This window comes from Adiantum capillus-veneris, chromosome 26, assembly GCF_014529385.1.
Source record: "Adiantum capillus-veneris isolate H3 chromosome 26, ASM1452938v2, whole genome shotgun sequence".
Taxonomy (NCBI): domain Eukaryota; kingdom Viridiplantae; phylum Streptophyta; class Polypodiopsida; order Polypodiales; family Pteridaceae; genus Adiantum; species Adiantum capillus-veneris.
The window spans coordinates 25,281,659-25,303,760 of record NC_140956.1 but is presented as its reverse complement, the minus strand read 5'-3'; the positions used below and the strand labels follow the sequence as shown (position 1 = coordinate 25,303,760).

General features: G+C 41.9%; 1 protein-coding gene and 1 pseudogene across 2 annotated transcripts in view; both read right to left on the bottom strand.

Moving 5' to 3' along the window:
- Positions 1-966: 966 nt before the first annotated feature.
- Positions 967-1,296, bottom strand: LOC147423151 (uncharacterized). Its single transcript, XM_086501455.1, has one exon. The coding sequence runs from the start codon at positions 1,294-1,296 to the stop codon at positions 967-969; it is 330 nt and encodes a 109-aa protein (XP_086357581.1).
- A 741-nt stretch (positions 1,297-2,037) lies between these two features.
- LOC147423150 (putative protein phosphatase 2C 20) overlaps positions 2,038-22,102 on the bottom strand; it is a 77,735-nt pseudogene continuing 57,670 nt past the window's right edge. Inside the window, exons 2-4 of the transcript XR_015186692.1 lie at positions 17,596-17,826; positions 17,141-17,428; positions 2,038-3,440 (exon numbers count right to left, since the gene is read on the bottom strand). The product of XR_015186692.1 is annotated as a putative protein phosphatase 2C 20 (transcript). The remainder of the gene's footprint in view (positions 3,441-17,140; positions 17,429-17,595; positions 17,827-22,102) is intronic.

Here is a 22,102-nt window from a genome sequence, read left to right as displayed (position 1 = left end):
AGAGCCACTGAGCTCAGAAGAGCTGGACGCCCACGTCTACGGGGGCGTCCTACGACGTTAAAATTCTCTTCTTCTCGGGTGTATGTGTGGGTGTGTGCTAATAAGAAGAGGAAAACGGTATAACCTTTCTATCACCAAGTGTGGTAGATTGGTTATGCCATTTCCCTCTTGAATAAGGGGTCTTGAGTTCAACTCTCCTAGTTGAATAGATTTTTAAGGTCTCTTGGGATACACAGGGAATGGTGGTCTAGTGGACACTGTGGCCACCACCACAGTTCGTGACGGGAGTGGAATCGTGCTAGCTAGGGTGGATGAAAGACAAACATCATGCACACAAGTGAGTGTGTTGGCTAGGTTATCACTCAAGCGAATTAGATTCCAAGATCAATTAACTTGGACTCATAAACACGATCTTGAGAATTTGCTAAGCCATCACAAGCTCACCATAAACAAGGGAGATGTAATGCAAATATATTTATTCATGAAATGAAATGAGCTATAATTAGCTCTACAGCCTTGCACCACTGCATGTGGGATAATTTCTTCTCTTCTCTCCTTGACTCAAATTCTAGGACAAAGCTCACACTTGACAATGCTCCCCTTGAGGTTTGGATAGGAAGAAACTGAAGAAACTGACAACTCTGGCATACTCCAACCAGGGAGCAAAAAAAGGAACATCTCCAATCTAGGAGACCATCCCCAATCCAGGGAACAAACTATCTCTAATCCAAGAGACACTCAACACCTCCCCTCAAACAGATGTATAAAACTGAGACCAAGCTAGTCCAAGCCATCTCCATACAAAATACAACTGAAGGGAAAATACCAAAACAAAAGCTAGAGAATGTCGTCATAGACTAGAAGGCTATTGCCACCTTCTTCTTCATCTTCATCTTTGTCTTCTTCTGCCAAATACACTTTGGGCCTTAGATTTCTGTTGGTGCTGCCTCTGTCCCTTTTAAAACATTAGGAAGGAAGGGGACCCTTCTTCCCACAAATGCTGCAAGTCTTCGATGCTAGAAAGTCCTTCGCTATGTGCCCTTCTTTGCCACACTTGAAACAAGTTTTGTTGCTAGAGCTAACTACAAAAGCTGCTCCCACTGAAGTAGCATTCCTCCCTTGCTTCTTCTCTTCGGACATTAAAGAGTTGATGACATTTTGAAAATCTGGTGTTGGATCCATCTCATCAATGATGGTCATGATCTGGTCAAAACTAAGCGGTAAGGCTGCTAGAAGAACCGCGATTTTGTCCTCCTCTGGTACTGCACTGTTTACATAAGCTAGTTGCGTGGTCATGCTTTTGAGGCGATTGACCAAGCTTGCAATATCTTCGTTATGTTCCATTTGCAATTTGTATAGATCTTTCTTTAAGCTCACTTTGCTTTTCTTTTTCCTAGCTCCAAAGTTTTTTTCTAGTGTTTTCCGTGCAGCTGATAAGGTATCACAATCATCAATAAAGTGTACATAATTGCCCTGTACTGTAGTGACTATGATTTCTAATGCCTACTCGTCCTTGGCTTGATTTTGTGCACACTCATAGCTCGTGTCAGTACTTGTGCACCAGCAATGGATGTCGGATCAATGAGCGTTGGCTTGACTATTCCCCACAATTGCTTTCTTTTTCATTAAGTAGCCTTTCAACTTGATTTACCAAGTATAAAAGCCCTCCCCGTTAAATTTTCCAAGCCCTTTCTCTTCCATTGCGCTAATAGAGAGGTCTTAGCTTATGAGAGTCTCTAGTGTCTACCTCTTTACACGAGCAAAAATACTCTTTACGAGATGATAGGAAATTTATTTGCAAGTTATTGTGCTTGGCTACGAGATTTTGAAATTTTTAAATAAAAAAATGAAATGAAATAAAATGTTATATTAACGTCTTCAAAAGCCCAAAATGACCTATGAGACCAATCTATTACAAAATGGTGAATCTAATACCATGTCTGGGTACAAAAGAACTAGAACAAAGATACTACTACTACTACAGAAAAAAAGAGAGAGAGAGAGAGAGAGAGAGAGAGAGAGAGAGAGAGAGAGAGAGAAATGAAATGAAATGTTATATTAACGTCTTCAAAAGGCCAGAATGACCTATGAGACCAGACTGATACAAAGTGGTGAATCTGTTACAATGTCTGGGTACCTTAGTACTAAAGTACTAGGTGTGAAAAGTGTGAAAGTGAATGTGAAAAACTAAATACAAAGTATTAAATAAACTTCTTAAGAGCATTCTGGGTGTCTGGCTAGAATGCTTTTAATCCTTTGTTGTAGTCTCCTCCGGTGAAGTGTGCTTCTGCCTCTTGGTCTTGGTCGTCTCGATTTCCTAAGCTCTATCGCTCTGTCAATTAGGGTGCCTTTGGTATGAATGTGGGTACTCCTTTGTGTTGGCTGTTAGCCTCCTGCTTCCCCTTCCACTCTTGCTTCACTCGATCCGAAGAAATCTGTGATCTGCCTCTGAGGCTGTAGTGCTCTTTGTCTTCTCATTAGATTATCCCTGTGCCGATGTAGTTCCAGTAGGTACAAGCCTAAGCATCTTTGATCTTGGTATTGCATGATTCTATCTAGAGGTCCAAAGTCTTCTTTTGATTAAATTTCTGCTTGAAGAAACTCTCTTGAAGCTCAATAGCTTTTGGAAAGCCTTCTAAACTCGGCTTGATCTTTGATCCGTGGTTCTTGAATGCCCTTTGAAGAGATTGGGCTTTTAAGTGAGCTAAGAGATTCTTAAACCAGCCCTGGGCAAATTAAAGCCTTGCTAAGGTCAAAAAATTAAACAATCCCCTTTAAGGTTAGCACATTGCGTGGGAACACATTCTGATGAATGAGAGCTCAAAAATTGAGTTTCAATTCGGGCCTCTATGTGAATGAGAGCTCAAAAACTGAGTTTCAATTCTCCTCCAAAAATACTGACTGCAGGCGGTGGGGCCCGTAATGCGATGCGCTGCACTCAGCTCGGCTGCAGTTAGTAAGCAAGTGGGTAGCGGGTACGGGGCTACATGCAGGGTCGATGGGCTGCAGACAGTAGATCAGCGGGCTGAAGCGATGCTGATGATGATGTCGCGGCAGGTTACGGGCTGATTGAGGAGATTTGGAGTGGGGCTCAGTGGGCAGGTCGCGGGATTCACTGATGAGGACGAGAATGAAACTGCAAGCAGGTGTTGACAGGCTGGAACACGTCGGTTCGTAGGAAACTGAATGATGTGGCACGAGCTGCAAGTGTAGAATGAATAGTGTGGGGGCAACCAAGTGCGAGCCGAGACTGGGCTTGAGTGGGAGAGCGTTTGCAGTGCTATATTGCAGAGCTTGGTAATGCAGCGGGCGAGGATGGTGCAAAGTAGAGCAAGGCAACTAGTCTAAATTGTGTGGCCTTGTGATAGCGCAATCTTCAAGGCAGAGTAAGTGGCTGGTCGGCGCTTGCCACAAGATGAAGCGTGCCGTCTGTGGCTCTTCTGTATGTGAAAGGACCAATAGTTATTGCCCTTCGACTTTTAAAACAACCACCATTTAAAAAAAAGTGTAACAGATGACTCCGAGTAGCTCCAACACAAATAATGCACACACACACACCTATTATTAGCTCTCACACAAATAGCGCGCGCTCGCGCACACACACACAAAGTTGCTTTGGATCTGCAGAAAACTAGTGAGCTTCAAAAAAGATGTCAACTTAACTGATCAATTCAAATGACAATCCTTGGCCGATTTAGACTCAGAGAAGTGCTACGGAAAGCTCTTGATGAGAGCTATGCCCACACACAAGTTGCACTAGCCAATGGTGGCTTCAATGAGAGTTATGATGCGATGGAATAGACTGAAAATAAGCACAATAAAAGCTAAAAATTGAACACACTTACAATGCAATCGAAACGTAAGAAAAAAAAACAATGCTAATTGCGAGTTCCTCCTCAGCTAATCACTAGAGGGTAGTGGAGCATGCTCGTGCCCAAGTGATGATTAGGATTTGGGATTATTAAGCTAATTGAAGAATACTAATCACACAAACGCATACTAATAAACCTAGCTAGAAAACCATGGAGCTCTAATACCACTTGGGATCGTGCTAGCTAGGATGGATGAAAGAGAAACATACTGCACACAAGTGAGTATGTTGGCTAGGTTATCACTAGGTTCCAAGATCAATTAACTTGGACTCATAAACACGATCTTGAGTATTTTCTAAGCCATCACAAGCTCACCATAAACAAGGGAGATGTCATGCAAAATAGACTTATGTTTATTCATTCATAAAATGAGCTTTAAGTAGCTCCACAGCCTTGCACCACTGCATGTGGGATAATTCCTTTTCTTCTCTCCTTGACTCATATTCTAGGACAAAGCTCACACTTTACAGTTCGGAGATAGACGTCGGAGATAGACGTAGTTGGACTGTCATGGATATTTGTGTTAGCCATTGGCTGATCTCTTTATGGTTGTATATATGCTCAGTTGGTTTTTAGTACTAGAGGCTCGAGTCTTGTGTTCAGTCTAGCACTTGCACATCTGTATCTCCTTGCACAGTCGAAGCCTCGACACCCCAATGTACCTATGAGTCCTGGGCTTGGAATTGAGTGTGCTGCCAGCTAGAGTCCATATTGGTTCATAAGTCAGTCTAGTTCAATTGCTGTGTCATTTGAGCTGGTCTTGTTTGTTCTATATTTCTCTACGGTGTTCATTTCTATGTTTTGCACAATGCACTGAGGAGCACCATAATAGAGAGCACGACACACTTTTTTGGCAGGCCTAGTAGGACCTCAACTGAAGTCTCACTTGGCTGAGCATGGTCGAGAAGCTAGGTGGATTAATATCTTGCCTAGCCTAGTCTGCTGGTCAGGTCTGGTCCACTTTCACCTTCGTCCAACTTGGTCTAGCTTGTCTTCGCCCTCATCCAGCTTAGTCTAGCTGTTCTAGTCCACTCTCGCCCTTGTACAAGTCTAGTCGAGTCGAGTCTAGTTGGTCTTCGCCCCCGTCCAACTTGGTCTAGCTGGTCTAGTCCATACTCGCCCTCTTCCAAGTCTCGAGTCGAGTCTAGCCTGGTCTAGTCGAGTCTTGTTCAGTGGGTCTGGATTGTCTAGCAAGTTCAAGGATCTACATGACACATACAAGGCAGTCTAAAAATCAATCAAGACCACTACGAAGTCCTTTGCAGTATTACCACAGAAAGCATTAGCCTTTTTTGCCGAGTAAAAGTCCTCCACCCCCGCTCCCTCTCCCCTCTTTGGCATCTCCCTCAACCAGCTCCTCACTACCCCTGTCCCTCCCCCAGTACACTTTCCACCAACTGTGTCACAACAGGTTCCTGAGCAGGTAGCAATGGAGGAGCTGACAAGCATTCTGGCCAAGGTGAACATAAAGTTTCCTACTTTCAAGGAACTCTCCACAGAGGATGTAGACGACCACACTAGGAGGTTTATATACCTCTATAGAGGTCGCCGCCTAAACAGACAAGATGCCTACCTAGTGCTCTTTCTGCCAACCTTGGATGGCTTAGTAGAAAAATGGTGTAGTTAGTTTACTGAGAAGCACTTTACAAAATTGGCAGCACTAAGGCAACAATTCTGTGAAGCTTTCAAGCCAGGTGGCTTTCAAGAGAAGGTTTTAGATGAGTTGGAAAAACTAGAAGACCCTTCTGCGAAACTCATGACAAGGACAAAGTCTCTAGTTGCCAAGCTCCTCCAGCAACCAAGAGAATTCATGGTCAAGAAGTGGGTGGAGAAGGCTCTCCCCAAGACTTCTCAAAAAAAGCTACAGGAGACTCTCCGACCTGGTGCAACTCTGGAAGAGTTTTTCGCTGCCGCTACTAGGATAGAGGGGGCAAGGAGGCTATTCAAAGACCCCCCTTAGGTAGAGACCACCTCAATTCTCATGGAAAAAGCCTCTGACCCCTTGATTTTTAATTGCAGGGAGCTGGAAGCATTGAAATTACAACAAGCTCTTCAAGAGGAGAGGTCCTTATCTCTTCGACAGGAGAAGTCTCCACATAAAGAAGCTTTAGACCAGATCAAGAGAGAGCTAGAAGAGCTCACGGCTCAGCAGAAGTCTAAGCCTTATGGTCTAGTGTAGCTCATGTCACTTTCCAGGGCATACAAGAATGCCCACTTCGGGCTTATTGCAACTTCTGTGAGAAGTCCGGACATGAAGACAAAGATTATTACTACTTGAAGCGATTGCGGCAATTACAACCGAGCCTTGTCCCTACTCTTCAACAAGAGTGGGTGCCTGCCTCCTTTTGTAATTTGAGAAGGGTTGCAACTTGCATGTCTGCAGCGGACACACACAGAGGTATAGGAGACAGTTACACAAGGAGAGAGGAGAGAACCGCTCACATTTCATCTAATCAAACTGTCTATAAATAGAGGTCCTTGCCTAGATACAAACGAACACGGTGTATGCTGACCTGGCAAAGCCTTTACGGCTTACACATTTCAACACTCCCCCTTAAGTCTAATGGCTTTGACATGCGGGATGACAGAGACATACAGTGACATTGAAATACTTTGTGATGGAGTATGCTCAATGCATTACAATATGCTTGGCTTTGTGGTTTTATTGTATCTGCTGCAAGTGGAGTTCTGCTACCTTTATTTTGCATCTTGGTCGATGAAATCGTCTTCGTGTGTGAGCATCGGACACTCGAAGTTGGTCTGGTACAATTCTCCCCCTCAACTGAGAGGATCCGAATTGCGGAAATGATGGTGGGATGCAAGAAAGAGGAGAGCCATAGTTATGACAACAAGATTGTTGTTGTCGTACGCCCAGAGGCTCCCTCAATGAACCAGGATCTGCAAGTTTAGGTATGGACTTGCCGGATTCATTGTTGTTATATGCTGATGATATCGTGTTGATCTCTGACTCATCGGAGGGTATGTAGCGACACTTGGATGCATTACATAGCTTTGCGAAGGATAGTGGATTGTGTGTAAAACTTGGTAAAACCAAGGTTATGGTGTTTAACACCACACTGCAATGGATCAAAAGATCAGCACCCACATTCACTTATGGTGAGGAGAGTGGAGTACACAGATGCATACACTTATCTTAGGGTACTCTTCATTGGGCCAAAGTTTTCTTTGAAGAGAGCAGCAGAGACTAGATTGACCAGAGCCTATGCCACCTTGGGAGGATTGGAGAGGATGAGTTCGCAAGTTCAGTTCCAAGAACCCCGAACAAAGCTCTGGCTCTTTGATACCATGGTAGCTTCAGCTATGCTCTATGGGGTTCAAGTTTGGGGACCCTCTGTGGGTCAGGATGGGTGGAGAGATATGGAGAGGCCCATGGTATCTATGATCTCTCGGCTGATTAGAGCCAAGGCCTCCGTGCCGCACGAGATCATTAGAGCGGAGTTAGCACCTCCCCTCCCCTCCCCCCCCAATAGAAATAGAGGCACTTACCAAATCAGTCTCCTTAATGTGGGGACACATCATATTGGTATGCACAGATGTCATCATGGTTCCAAATACATGGCTTCACAATGAACAGCTTGTCTCCCTTCCAATACTCCCTCGATGCACTATCGTTGTCTCTTACATGGGTAGAGATTGCTAGACTCATTCGCTAGGACTTGATCAGTTGGACACCATGAGGACATGGATAGAGCCGACACGGGAGTGTAAGGTGTGAGCTTTGTCCTAGAGTCACTAGAGTGTGAGTCAAGGAGAGGAAAGGTGGAATTATCCCATATGCAATGGTACAAGGCTGTAGAGCTACTTAAAGCTCATTTCATGAATGAATAAACCAAGTTTATTTTTGCATTACATCTCTCTTGTTTATAGTGAGCTTGTCATGGCTTAGCAAATACTCAAGATCGTGTTTATGAGTCCAAGTTAATTGATCTTGGAACCTGATTCGCTTGAGTGATAATCTAGCCAACACACACTCACTTGTGTGCACGATGTTTCTATTTCATCCACCTAGCTAGCATGATCTCGTTCCCATCAAGTGGTATCAAAGCACAAGGTTATGCTAGCTAGGTTTGTTGTTATGCTTTTGTGTTAGTGATTACATTCTTCAGTTAGCGTTCACTAATTTCTATTTGCATTAACTTAATAACCCAAATCCCTAATCACCAGTCGGACACGAGCATGCTCCAGTATCCTTTGGTGATTAAGTGAGAAGAAATTCGCATTTAGCATTTCGTGTGTGCATCATTTTAGTGTGCTATTGTGCTCATTTTTAGCTTTATTAATCGCCTCATAACTCTCGTTCAAGCCACTATTGGCTAGTGCAACCTGTGTGTGTGCGAGGGCTTTCCGATGCCTTTCCAAAGAGCCATCAATTGCTCAAGTCGCACCTCAGTTGGCTTCTCAATTAATCTTGCCAAAATCGAGCTTTGTAACCTTTAACCCACTATTTTGCAAGCTTGAATTCCAGACTTCAATCAGATTTCTAAGTGTGTGTGTGTGTGTGTGTGGGAAGCATTTAATGCTAACCCTTCTTTCGTTTTGGAAGGTCAATTTCCTTGTGGGAAAAACACCAATTCTAGGAGTCTTTCACAAGAGAACAAGCGCCTAATCCAAGCGTCCACACTTCAAGCACACGTGGAGCAGAATGATCGGGGGGGTTGGGGACAGCTCAGAGTCGCACTGATATGCGCATACCCACCAACTCAGCTCGCGGCCTCAGATCCCGTGCCCTGCCGTTTTGCCCGCTTGCCTGACCACCGCATGGAACCTCATCACCTCTCCTTGCCCACGCTTCTTGTAGCGACCTATCCCACGAGGCTCAAAAGCCTTCAAATTTGTAAGCTTACTCCCCTCATAGAGGCGCATTTCCACGGGCCAGAGAATGAGCTAAAACCATATCTTGGTGGCCAATCACACCCACATCAAAACCTCTGCCCGAAAATCAGCAGCTACAAGCAAACAGGGACTCCAAGGCAACCTCAAGCTTCAAGTTTATCCTTCGAGCATCAAGGCAAAAGCTTCGAAAGGATTCATTGAGGATTGCTCAAAGGCCTTCAAAAAAGATCCACAGCTTCAAATTTGGGGCAAATTTTAGCTCAAGCTTCAAAAGAAGCAAGTTTCCCTTGGACTCCCAGTCTCTCTTGAGCTTCAAAGAATTTTCTCTCTCATGTAACTCCAAAACTTTGCAACCAAGCACAACTTTTGCAATGTATGTCACTACATCCATCATTAAGGGGGATAACGTCATTGTGCTATTGTACGGAGTCCAGACACTGGCCTTGGAGCATCCCCAAGTGCAAAGACCGCTCCAAGGCACCATGGTAAAATTTCAAAACTCACTTCGAGAGGAGGGAAAATCGGCAACAGCATCATTAGCATCCGCATTAACAGTTCTTTTTTGCATTACACTTGTTTTTTTAATAAATCTTGATTGCACAAAAAAAGGGGAAAAGAAGCACTTGTTCGAGAGGAGGATACGACGATCGAGACCATGAAGCAGTTGAAGACAAAGCATTGAAGAAGACGAAAGTGTTCTTGGATAAGAGCAAAACAAACATTTTTTAGAATTTTTGCTCTTGGATTAGAACGTTACTTTTGCTCCTGGATTGAAGTGTATGGTGTTGTTTGTCTATTGGATTGGAGATGTATGTTGTTTGTGCTCCTGGATTGGAGTGTTGTCTCTCTTCATCAAGTTGTAACCCAAAGTTCAAGGAGAGAATTCCACTTTTATTGGCATCCTTAGTGGATACCATGTGTCATCCTTAGTGGATAAAAAACCTTCATTCTATCTTCCTAGTCCAAACCTCCAAGGGAGGATTGTAAGGTGCGAGTTTTGTCCTAGAGTCACTAGAGTATGAGTCAAGGAGAGAAAATGTGAAATTATCCCACATGCACTGATGCAAGGCTGTAGAGCTACCTAAAGCTCATTTCATGAATGAATAAACCAAGTCTATTTTGTATTACATCTCTCTTGTTTATGGTAAGCTTGTGATGGCTTAGCAAATACTCAAGCTCGTGTTTATGAGTCCAAGTTAATTGATCTTGGAACCTAATTTGCTTGACTGATAATCTAACCAGCACACACTCACTTGTGTGCACGATGTTTCTATTTCATCCACCCTAGCTAGTGAGGCGGTCCGGAGCGGGCAACAAGAGAGGCGACCTCTAAACACCCTTCAAGACTCTCGTGCTCCTCAATTGGGGTTGAGGCAACCACAAGCAAGAAACAACAACAACAAACACACAGCAAAAAAAATGAAGGAGCATCACCTAGTTATGAGATGTAAACTAGGGTACAAGAGAGATTTTGTCACGACCTAAAAGAGACGCAACAAAACACACACAAACAATCTTACACCGAGATACACACCAAATGGAGCAGGAGAGAACTAGAGCAGAGGAAGGACAAAGAGGAATAGAACTTGTATAATACCTCGTTTGTGACTTACAAATGAAGATGATTTATTATGACGCTATCGTAGAGCTTGCACAAAACTAACCCAATGCTTAGTGAATGATAAACATCGTCATCACACACTCCCTGTCTTAGGATTGTGGGACACCTCTTACAACCATACCCTCTTACAATGAATAAGAACTTTACAATAAAAACACACTAATCACTTTTTCAAATAAACTAAAATAATAGAACTTAAAAGATACAAATCATATCGCATTTATCAAAGAACTTTACACAAGTGAAATGACAAAGATTCTAAAGTCAAACATGTCTTTGAAGCACCAAAACCTCAATTGTTGATAGGAGAAGAGCATGTACAATAGTGGTTTAAGATAGGGAATTCACTCTCACTTTGCAATGTATAGCATCAAAGTTTCTTACACCAAAGGCAAAACTCACAAGGTGATGACTACACCTAAATCTCTCCTCGTGAATAGAGTGTTGGGGTGGTACGTGAGATGTTGAAGATGGTTTACAAGAAGGAGATGGATCTATTTATAGGTTGGAGACCTCTCATTAAAAATATTGGAAATCCTAATTTACAAGTTAAAATGAAATTGAAATCATGGTTTTTTTTAATATCAAATTATAGTGAGTCTTCTTTGTATGCTTGCGTCATGGATGTGGACTCAAGAGAAAAAAATTATTAATGGTAGATAAGATGAAACTAAAGAGTTAAGCAAGCAGAGAGAAAGAGAGAGAGAGAGAGAGAGAGAGAGAGAGATTTTTTACTATGTACATGTCTTGAGGTGAGGTGTTTTATAAAGTCAGATTAATGGATATTTTGCGTTAGTAGATTAATGGTTAGTGTTAGCAATCACTAAAAAATTAATGATATATTTACAATGGGTAGAACGAGATGGATGATTAAAGGAAGATGGATAAATGAAGTGAGGAAATTATTGCGATGGTGAAGCTTTAAAGAAGTTTTGACTCACCCTTGTGTAGATCTTCAAAAATGGTCGGCGGTCTTCTTCTCTTCTTTATGCCGCCGTAGTCAAAATTGATCACCACGAAGAAATTGCCAATGTTGGTTGATAAGAATCCTTTGTAGAGATAAAACACAGTCTACATGCTGAATTTTATCTACATAGAGAAGAGGTGACAAGGAATGTAATTTAGAGATGATAGAGAGAGACATAAAGAGAATATATATACATATAGAAGCGTCTATGAGAGCTATGGAGATAAGAGGGGATGGCAATGATGAAGAAGGTGAGAGAAACCATTAAAGATACACGTTTGAGTGAAGGGTGAAGAAGAATGAGTGTGTGTGTGTGTGTGTGTGGAAGTGTGAAGGAAGATGAGAGAAGATTAGGGTGACTTGTAAGAAAAAGTGGGCAAAATGGGATCTACCAAAAAAATCATATCTCACCGGTGATAGCTACAAAAATTATGAAAAAAATTGAGATAATTATTCAACTCGTGGGTTACATTTAGTCAATTGATGATTTTGTCAAATTCGGAGTGGAGATAGATGCCATAAGTTCCACCAAAATGCTTGTATTTCTTCCTTACAAAAGTCTTCAATGGTCCTCTCGTTTGTTGAATTTGCATAATGCTCCAAGAGTGAGTCCCTCCTTCTATGAGAACGTGATCTAATAGATTCCTAAGGGTTTGAAAACATGCATGGATGTAAATTATTTACAAATATGATATATGAATATGATGAAAAAAAACACGTTAGTGTATAAACAATTCATAGAATGTTGAATAGTGTCAGCTGTATAAATATAAAATGTAAAAAAGAAATAAATAAAAATATAGAGAATCAAATGAGGGCTCTCATTTGTTTTCATTAATATAAAACTATTTACAAGAAATTAAAAAAAATCCATGTAGAAAAATGATAATTTAGTAAAAGGGAATGATTCGATGAAAAGCTCGAAGGAGATTCACACGAAGATTTGGAGAGGCTTGTATGAGAATATTTATTTATATAATAAAGTGTATATACACTAATAAGAAAAAATAAACATATATTATGATCTATTTGTGTATAAATATTTTATTGTATATAGGACTTAAATATAGGGATTTTTTATTATAGTTATTTTGGTATTTATTTGAATATTTTTACTTAGACGTTATTTACCTAAGTATGTTATGTACTTTGTAAATCTTAGTGTGAATCCACTCCGAGAAAATATCACAAAAATACATTTTACTTAGTCATTCCCTTTTACTAAATTATCAGTTTTCTACATGCATTCTTCCTTATTTTTTATAAATAGTCATAAAACCAATAAAAACAAATGAGAGCCTCTTTATTTGATTTTTTATATTTTTATATATTTATTCTTTCCATTTTATATTTATATACAGTTAATTGACACTATTCCAAATTCCTTGAATTGTTTATATACTAACCTTTTTTTTTTTTAATCATATCCATATATCATATTTATAAATAATCTTAAGTGATGCATATTTTCAAACCCCTAGGAATCTATTAGATCATGCTCTCTTACAAGTAAGGGTTCACTCTTGGAGGATTATGTAAATTCAACAAAAAGGGAGTTTCTGAAGACTTTTGCAGTGAGAAAAATACGCGTTTTGGTGAGATTTTTGGCGTCCACCTCCGATCCGAATTTCAAGAAATCATCAAAAGACAAAATGTAGCCCACGAGCTGAATGATCTCTTCAAATTTTTTCAAAAGTTTTGGAGTTACCACGGGTGAGATAAGATTTTTTTGGTGGACCCCAATTTGCTCACTTTTCCTCGCAAGTCACTCTAATTTTCTCTCACCTCTTTTCACACTTCTACACACACACTCATTCCTCGCCATCTCGCACTCAAACATGCACCTTCCATGGTTTCTCTCACTCTCTTCACCATTAACCTCTCCTCTCACCTCCATTAGCTCTCATATAAACTCTATATGTACACACTCTATCTCTATGTCTCTCTATATCACCTCTACATCACAATTCCTTCTTACCTCTTATAAAACCATGATTAATCTCTGTAAACTAAGTGATTCTTTTCAACCAACATTGTCACTTTCATCATGGTGTTCAACCTTTGCGGTGACGACGCAAGAAGAGAAGAAGAAGAAGAAGGTCGACGATCATTCCTAAGAATCTACACAAAGGTGAGTCCAATCTCTTCAAAGCTTTACCATGAAAAGGATTCCCTCACTTCATTTACCTATCCTCCTCAACTCTTCAACTCATTTTATCCATTGTAAATGTATCATTAACATTTAGTGATTACTAACAATAACTACTAGCCTACTAACACAAAACATCCATTGACCTAACCTTAAAAGGCAAATCATCTCAATACATGTACATAGTAAAATCTCTCTCTCTCTCTCTCTCTCTCTCTCTCTCTCTCTCTCTCTCTCTCTCTCCTTCATTAACTCTTTAATTTCACCCTATCTACCATCAATAATGCCTTTCTCTTGAATCCACACCCACATCCATGACTCAAACAGACAAAGAAAGTTCGTAATGTTTTGATATTCAAAAGAAATCATAATCTTCATTTGATTAGCTTGTAAATAAGGTTATCAATAACCTTAATGAGGGGTCTCCAACCTATAAATAGGCCCCTCTCCTTTTTGTAAACGATCTCTAACATCTCACGTAGCACCCAACACTCTATATGCGAGAATTTAAGTGTAGTTATCACCTTGTGAGTTTCACCCTTGGTGTGAGAGAAGCTTTGATGCTACAGATTGCTAAGTGAGAGAATGTGAGTGCCATAATTTAAACCACTATTATACATGCTCTTCCACTATCAGCAATTGAGGTTTTGGTGCTTCAAAGGCATGCTTTGCTTCAGAATCTTCGTCATTTCACTTGTGTAAAGTTCTTTGTTGGCAAATGCAAAGTGACTTGTATCTTTTAAGTTCTATCATATGAGCTTGTTTGAGAAAGTGATTAGTATGTTTTCATTGCCAAGTTCTTACTCATTGTAAAAAGGTATGGTGGTGAGAGGTGTCCCACAATCCTAAGATAGTAAGTGTGCAATGGCGATGTTTAGCATTCACTAAGCATTGGGTTAGTTTTGTGTAAGCTCTACGATAGTGTCATTACAAATCATCTCCAATTGTAATTCATAAACGAGGTATTACGTAAGTTCCATTCCTCTCCCTCCCTCCCTCTGCTCTAGCTGTCTCTTGCTCCATTTGGTGTGTGTCTTGGTGTGAGATTGTTTGTGTGTGTTTTATTGCGTCTCCTCTTGGTCATGACAAAATCTCTCTTGCGTCTTAGTTCACATCCCATAACTAGGTGGTGCCCCTTCAATTTTTTGGTTGTGGGTTTGTTGTTGTTTCTTGCTTGTGGTTGCCCCAGTCCCAATTCAACAGCACGGGAGCCTTGAGAGGTGTTTAGAGGTCACCTCTCTTGTTGTCCGCCCCGAACTCCCTCACTAGCATGATCCCATTCCCATCAAGGAGTTGGGTACGAAGATGACTTTCTATAGAAAGTATCTTCTCCAACTCACAGGGGGTGGGTTTGTGATTCGACCCAGCTATATGGATACACATCTATCTCATGGGTTACGGTGTGTCATTGGCCAGATACGGACATCTTTACATCAGCTTGAAATTGAGACTGGTAGATTCAGAGGGACACCAACTACTAGCAGGATATTGTCATCTATGCCATACAAAACCGGAGACGGAGACACATTATATATGTCAATGCACAGTGTATTATGAGATACAAGGTCGCTTCCATTGTCTATTCAGAGAAGGTTTCGGACCCTTCTCGAGAGTCATGAGCTATCAGGACCAGAGATGTGTTTTTGTATCTACTTGAGTTACACAAACACACAGATAGTTTACTGAGAAGATCTGGAGAGAGACAATCCGAGAGACAAATTATTGATTTCTTTACACCAAACACTGGATAGATAGAGGAGCAACCACCATTGCAAAGCTCAGCTCATACTCACACTCGTGGTACTCTCATTGACCGAGCATTGGAGCTAGGGAGATCGAGACGCCCACGACTTAGGAGAGGAGCTTCACAGCATCGACGGAGACTACAGCAGAGAATTCGAGACATACTATCTCGACATCCAAAGTACAGATGAGGATGGATTCATCACCCATTGTATCTTTCTCTTGTATTGGGCATCCATTGTATCAGACATCACACATACCTCACACAGTTCCAGCTAGTAGCAGCTCTAGATTCATTTTAGTATCTCTTTTTTGGTACTCAGACACGGTTGCAGATTCACAAGTTTGAACGGATTGGTCTCATAGCCTGTCATAGGTCATTTTGGCCTTTTGAAGATGTTAATATATCATTTCATCTCTCTCTCTCTCTCTCTCTCTCTCTCTCTCTCTCTCTCTCTCTCTCACACACACACACACTTGGGTATGGAGAGAGTCATGGAATACATGATTAAGATGTTGTAAAACCCTTCACGTCAACTTTCTACAATTGCATGGGAAGCAAGGCAAAAAGTCAAAAAGATGCAAAAAATCAAGATATTAAGTTCTAGATGGATGCAGTAGTTTGGAAGATGGGATGCATTACACTTGCTTCATGATAGACTCCAAAGTGAATGAGGCGGTTTTACAGGGCCAACGTATCACACTTGGGAGAAATCCATAGGTACACGCTTTATACATTACACCACATATGTGGGTCCCAACTAGAAAGCCATCTTCTTCTGCAAACAAGGGAAGTGCACCCACCCTTATATGTTTGAGCCCATCCCCTTGAATGCAATCTACACCATTGCCTCATCCGTCTCAGCCCTCATTCTCTATAATGCGAGACAGAGCGTAGGAGCATTGGCGAGGAGTCTCGTCTACATGCACTTTATGCCCCCAGTAAGATCGCAAGTCTCACTTTTCACCCCCTACTTGAATGCTCAACTTTTCATTGCAATAGAGCTTTCTTTCCCCACATTTTCAGCCATGAGCTCTCCACACACATTCCTCTCCCAACCACGATTGGACTCTCAATTATGACAATCATTTCCACACTTCTTGAGCATCCAGAGTCACTTATCAACTCCATATACAGCACAGGATATGCTTCTTTTGGTACCGTAGGTCATATTTGACCTCCAAAGACAACAATGAAATCTATCTATCTAGAGAGGGCTTCGGGCCTCTGTCGAGGTTGATGGCAGACAGTGATCAGAGATGCCTTTCCACTTCCTCTCTCTCTCTCTCTCTCTCTCTCTCTCTCTCTCTCTCTCTCTCTCTCTCTCTCTAGAGAGGGCTGCTGCTTCAAGCCTTTGTCAAGGGTGATGGATAACATTGATCAGAGATGCGTTGGGCTTTTCTTGTTGGAGTTACGCGGGCACAAGTCTGCTTTATTATGGAGTTTAACAAGCTCTCGCAAAGGACCCATTCAAAGGCAGGTGATTGATTTCTTCAAGAGAAGCAGCTCTCAACAGAACCCAGGACATGTAGCTTTCCAGCTCATGGGAATCTCTTGGATAGGATAATGAGTTTAGAAGAACTCCACGCCTTTGTCCCTCTCGCAATCATGCCACCGCTATATTCACCATTATCTAGGCCATTATTGAGAGGCATAGAGCAGCTCCTTTGAGGTTCTTCATAGAGGAGTAACGCCAAGCTACGCTGTAGTGGCCCATGAGAGAGTTTATATAATTGTACTTACAGTGGCAGCACACTTAGAGATCAGGCATTGGGACATTTGATTATATGATTGTAATTTTCTGGTCTCATAGTTTTTTTGGCCTTTAACATATGTAAATAAGCATTTCATTTCATTACATCTGTGTGTTTGTGAGCACGGACACACGTGCACCATTGAAAAAAAACATGTAATAAATGGGAAAACAAGTAACCTCTTTTCCGGCTGACATAGCCTCCTCTCTCTTCATTGAGTCTTTAATAATGTCTTGTTCTTGCACAGGATCATGGTCCACAGATAACTGTGTGGCACCACCTTCTCTACACAGCAAAGCCCGTGAATCCCCTATGTTAGCCACCAGTAGACGTACGCCATCAATTATTATAACTGTAACAGCTGTTGACCCGCCACCACCAAGTATAGTTCCCTCATCCAAGATTGTCTCATCAGTGCTTTGGTAAGCATTTCATATAGCGTTTACTGGATCCTCCCAGAAACCTGGCTGTTCACATCTTGCAAGTAATATGTTAAGAAGCACTCAAAACCAAGGCTACAGTGGTCTTGCATTGAGCCTCAAGAAAAATATACACAGTATGTAAAGCCTGTTTGTACAGTACCGTTGAGTGCCAAGCGCATGGCATATAATAAAAATGACCGTGAAGAAAATACCTCATTAAGAATGTTGTCAAAAAGGTTGCACTGGAGGTATCGTGCGACATTGCAACCTGGATGGCCATCAAATATTGCAAAAAGGCCCACCTCATGGGATGCTACTTGTCGAAACTCTGCAACATGAAAATCTTCCATCTTGTGCCTTGCTCCGCGCACCAAGCTGTACCCATGCCGTAAATGCCCCCAAATCTGACTCTTCCCACTTCCTCTTCCAATAGGTTTAGGCTGCTATTCACCGCAAAAAACACCAAAAAATGTAGATATCAGACAGTAATCACAGAACCAGCTCGTTCAGGAAATAACAGTTACTTGCATCAGCCTAAATTGAGCCACATCAAACAACGCACAAGATTTGAAAAGACAATGTTGAGATTTTGAATTAACCACAATTGTCAACCCTTGTTTTCAAAATAGAGTACAAGTACCGAAAAGGTTTGCATGTACAAACATCCAGGTTTTTGTATCTAAAGAAAGCGTTGTTGTGTATCAAGTGTTGAATGATATCCCCAACCCTTGCTTTCCCCCATACGGTACTCACCCTAGAGTGCTCCTTACTGCCACCCCCACGCTTGCACCCATGTTCAGAACGTAGATATGCCTTCATAAGAGGTCAAACACTTTACAACATACAGGGGGTAAGAAGGACTACTTGCACAAATCACACAATTAAGAGACACACCTGCAAATTGAATGGAGAAGAATCACAATCGAATCAGTAAAACAATGTCTAAATATTCACTAAAGATTAAAACCATAGCTACCTCAAAAAGTAAACGAAAACAAAAGAAATAAAGGCAATAAAAATATTAGATGATAGAAGTGTGTATTGATCAAAATCCATCCTTTTTAACTCCGCTTTATAACCATTCACAATAAGTACTTGAACAAAAGGAAACACTTAACTTCAAACTCTTAAAACACCACAGACACAAAGGCATGGTGCAAATTTTTTATTCCTAAAATAAGATTTAAGCCTACTAAGATTTTACAATGTAAACATATGAAATCAACAAATGAAGCTTTCTACGACAAAATTTAACTACAATTTTCAAAACTTGAAAAAATGCAACTTGCACTTCACTATTGGTGCAAACAAGATGTGAAAGATCGTCATCTTAATAAGGTGTAGCTTGAACAATAGCTACGCCATCAGCTGTTAGATGTTGCCAGCCATTAACACATGACATGATCAACTATCATACAAACACAACCACCACTACCTGGTTCCTTCTACGTTGTGAATGTTTCTTGCCCCCACCCCCCTCCTCTCTCTCTCTCTCTCTCAAAATAAAAGAAGGGCTTTTGACCTTTTGCATTACATAAAATCGGCCATAGGTCCATATACAAACGATATGGGAAAAACCCTAAAAGATATACAATGAGATCATGGGGGAAAATCCCAAAACAAACCACAAGATACATCTAAGGATAAAGATACTCTAATCAAGTAGTGAAAGCCACTCATCTAGCTTGTTATAAGCCTACACAAATCTGTTCAAAGCTCTGTCCACATTGTAGCGAAAACCACGAAGTCTAGTGCTATGTATCTGACTAATATATAGCATCCGCTGTAAAAACCTTCTGTAGCAGCTCAAAAGTCCAAGGGATTGTGCCTCCAAAATCTCTCTCTCTCTCTCTCTCTCTCTCTCTCTCACACATGGGTCTCTCACGGTTTTTAGGATTTCGCCACTTCTTCTTTGCTGTTTTTAGGGTTTTGAAATTGCCTTTTGGCTATTTTTATGGTTTTGTCACTATTTTTTTGCTGTTTTTTAGGGTTTCAACACTGATTTTTGCTTTTTAAAGGGTTTTGTCACCGTTTCTTGCTGTTTTTTAGGGTTTCAAATCTGTGTTTTGCTGTCTTTAAAGGTTTCGCAGGCGTTTCTTGCTGTTTTTTATGGTTTCTTACATTTTTTTGTTGTTTTAAACTCTCTTCTTCTTCCTCTTCTCTCTCTCTCTCAATCATGGGAAGCATCGAAGAAGTGCCAACGGCTTCCCCACGTGTAAGAAGATGTATCCCTCGCCGGCCGCCCACAAAGCCTCTTTCATGCGGACAGGGAAAAGGATGTCGGCAATAGAGAAGGAAATGAGAATGGAGAAACGAAGTTGAAGAGTGGAGGAAGGAGAGGAGCACTATTCTTCAAAGATGGACCGAAGAAAGAGCTGGCATGTGTAGGAGGATCGCTTCGCTCGAGGAGAAAGTGGTCATCCAAGATTCCATCATCCAAAATTTACAAGCAAAAAATGGGCAGCTCGAAGAAGGCGAAATTCAATCATCCATGATGGAAGAATTAAATACCATGAGAGAAGAAATACGGGTTATCAAGGAAGATGAGGAGAAGAAGTCATGGGCCGCGGTCATTTCCGCAACACAAAAGAAAGTGGAGGAGGCCGAAAAATGGATTAAGGTTGCCAAGAAAGGGAAAGGTAAAGAAGCTCCTTGTACACCCACTCTTATTAGCATGACCCTCGAAGAGGAAAAAAGGAGGATGCGGGCTCTACATGTGAGGGTAACCGGCCTCAAGGACATAAACAATGTGGAAAAAAAGGTCACAAGCCTCACATCCATGATGAGGGTGGACAAGCCTTCACACACCAAGGCATGGAGAGTGGGCAAGAAGAGTGATGGCCCGGGAGAATCTTCGAAAGGGAGAGCTCTCATACTACGCTTCCCCTCCTTGGAAGAGAAGAAGGAATTCTTGAGAAAGAGGCCTACTCTCAAGAAGACAGGTATTTTTCTCGGTGATGATCTCACTCTCTCATAGCTTGCGCATATGAGAGAGGTAATGCCAGAGATTACGGCGCCAAAGGAGAAGAGAAAGATGGCCTTTTACAGAGATGGTCGGGTGGTGATTGTAGAGTGGCGCTCTACATGACGGTGTGAGACCTATGGGACCACACTGAAGAGGGCTACTTGGAATTGTAATGGATCTATGAGGTTGGACGTTGGTGCCTTTGAGGACAGTTTCAGAGAGAGGGACATTGTTTTCTTCTCAGAGACTCTTCAGGCCCCCGGACAGCTTATGCCACATGTGGTGGGATACAGATGGAGACACCCCACAGGACAGTTGCGAGATCTGAGCATGGGAGTAGAGGTTCAGAAGGAGTAGCAGTCCTATTTAGGGAGGAGTTACAGCCACTACTACATATTGTACGGAGAGATGATCATGCTAGATACATGTGGGTGAGGCTGAGAGCTGACACAGGCCGATCTCTATACATTGCCATATGTTACTTCCCCCCCAATACGTCAGTATATGCTGCATCCAAAGGACAGTCGCCTTTCTCTACACTAGATGATGATATATGGGAGTTCTCTAGGGATGGTGATATCATTCTTCTAGGGGACTTCAATGCCCGAACGGGCAACTCTCAGACTATCGTCTACGACACTTTAGATGAGATGCTTAGAGAGCTAGATGTGGGTGAGTTGGGGCTTGACAGATGCTCACATGACAAGGAGCAGACGGAGTATGGGAGATACCTCACGAAGATGACGACTGCACATGGGTTAGCCATACTTAGTGGCTTACAGCGATTTCCTGGAGCAGCCAGTTTCACATGCTTTCCACACAGACACGGGGCCAGTACAGTGGACTATGTTATGGCACAGCCAAGCTTTATTCCTTGTATTCAAGATTTCATAGTGGGAGCCAGACCAGTGGACATAGCAGTGGATCATGCACTTTTGACATTTTCTGTTTCATTTCAATAGAGTACAGCCCACACATCAAGAGGTAGGTCACATACCCGTTATACATTTACACCAGAAACTGACTCGATTTATACAGAGGAGATCTATAGCCGTCTAAGCACAGCTGGTCCTGGCCTCTCAGTGGAGGAGTGCACCACTTTACTGACTGAGACACTCCATGGTGCAGCATCAGAGGCATACCCACACACTCAGCCAGGTCGGAGGCGATATTCTGGAAGCATGCCCCAAGATAGTTGGTATGATGAGGAATGCAAAGAGATGAGAGCCCAGCTTCAGAGGGATCTTCTATTAAGATTCATCACTTACAGACAATTTCGGATTGCTTCCCGACGCCTTGTGCAACGGAAGAAACGAGCTTACTTGGCCCAAATGGAGCGAGACTTGTATCAAATGTTCTTGAGTAGAGACTTAGGAGAGGCATGACGATTCTTTCATGAGCACTCCCATCCCCCAATGATTACTTCTCCTGATGTGTGGGGCGAGTATGCCTCATCGTTATATACGGTTCCTGGACAGGAGCCCTTCCAGAATCTACAGAGCCATGCCCACCCACCAGCACCTTCTTTACCATTGAGAGGGTAAAGAGAGCCATTGTCAAGATGAGGACCCGCAGGGCATGTGATCATGATGGTCTAGCAACAGAGCACTTTACACATGCTAGAGATATGTTGATAGAGGTTCTTGCAGTGTTGTTCAATCGTGCCATGTGTGAGGGCTTACCTGAGACTTGGAGATTGTCTACTATTGTGCCTATCTTCAAAGCAGGTGATCCTACAGAGCCTGGGAATTACC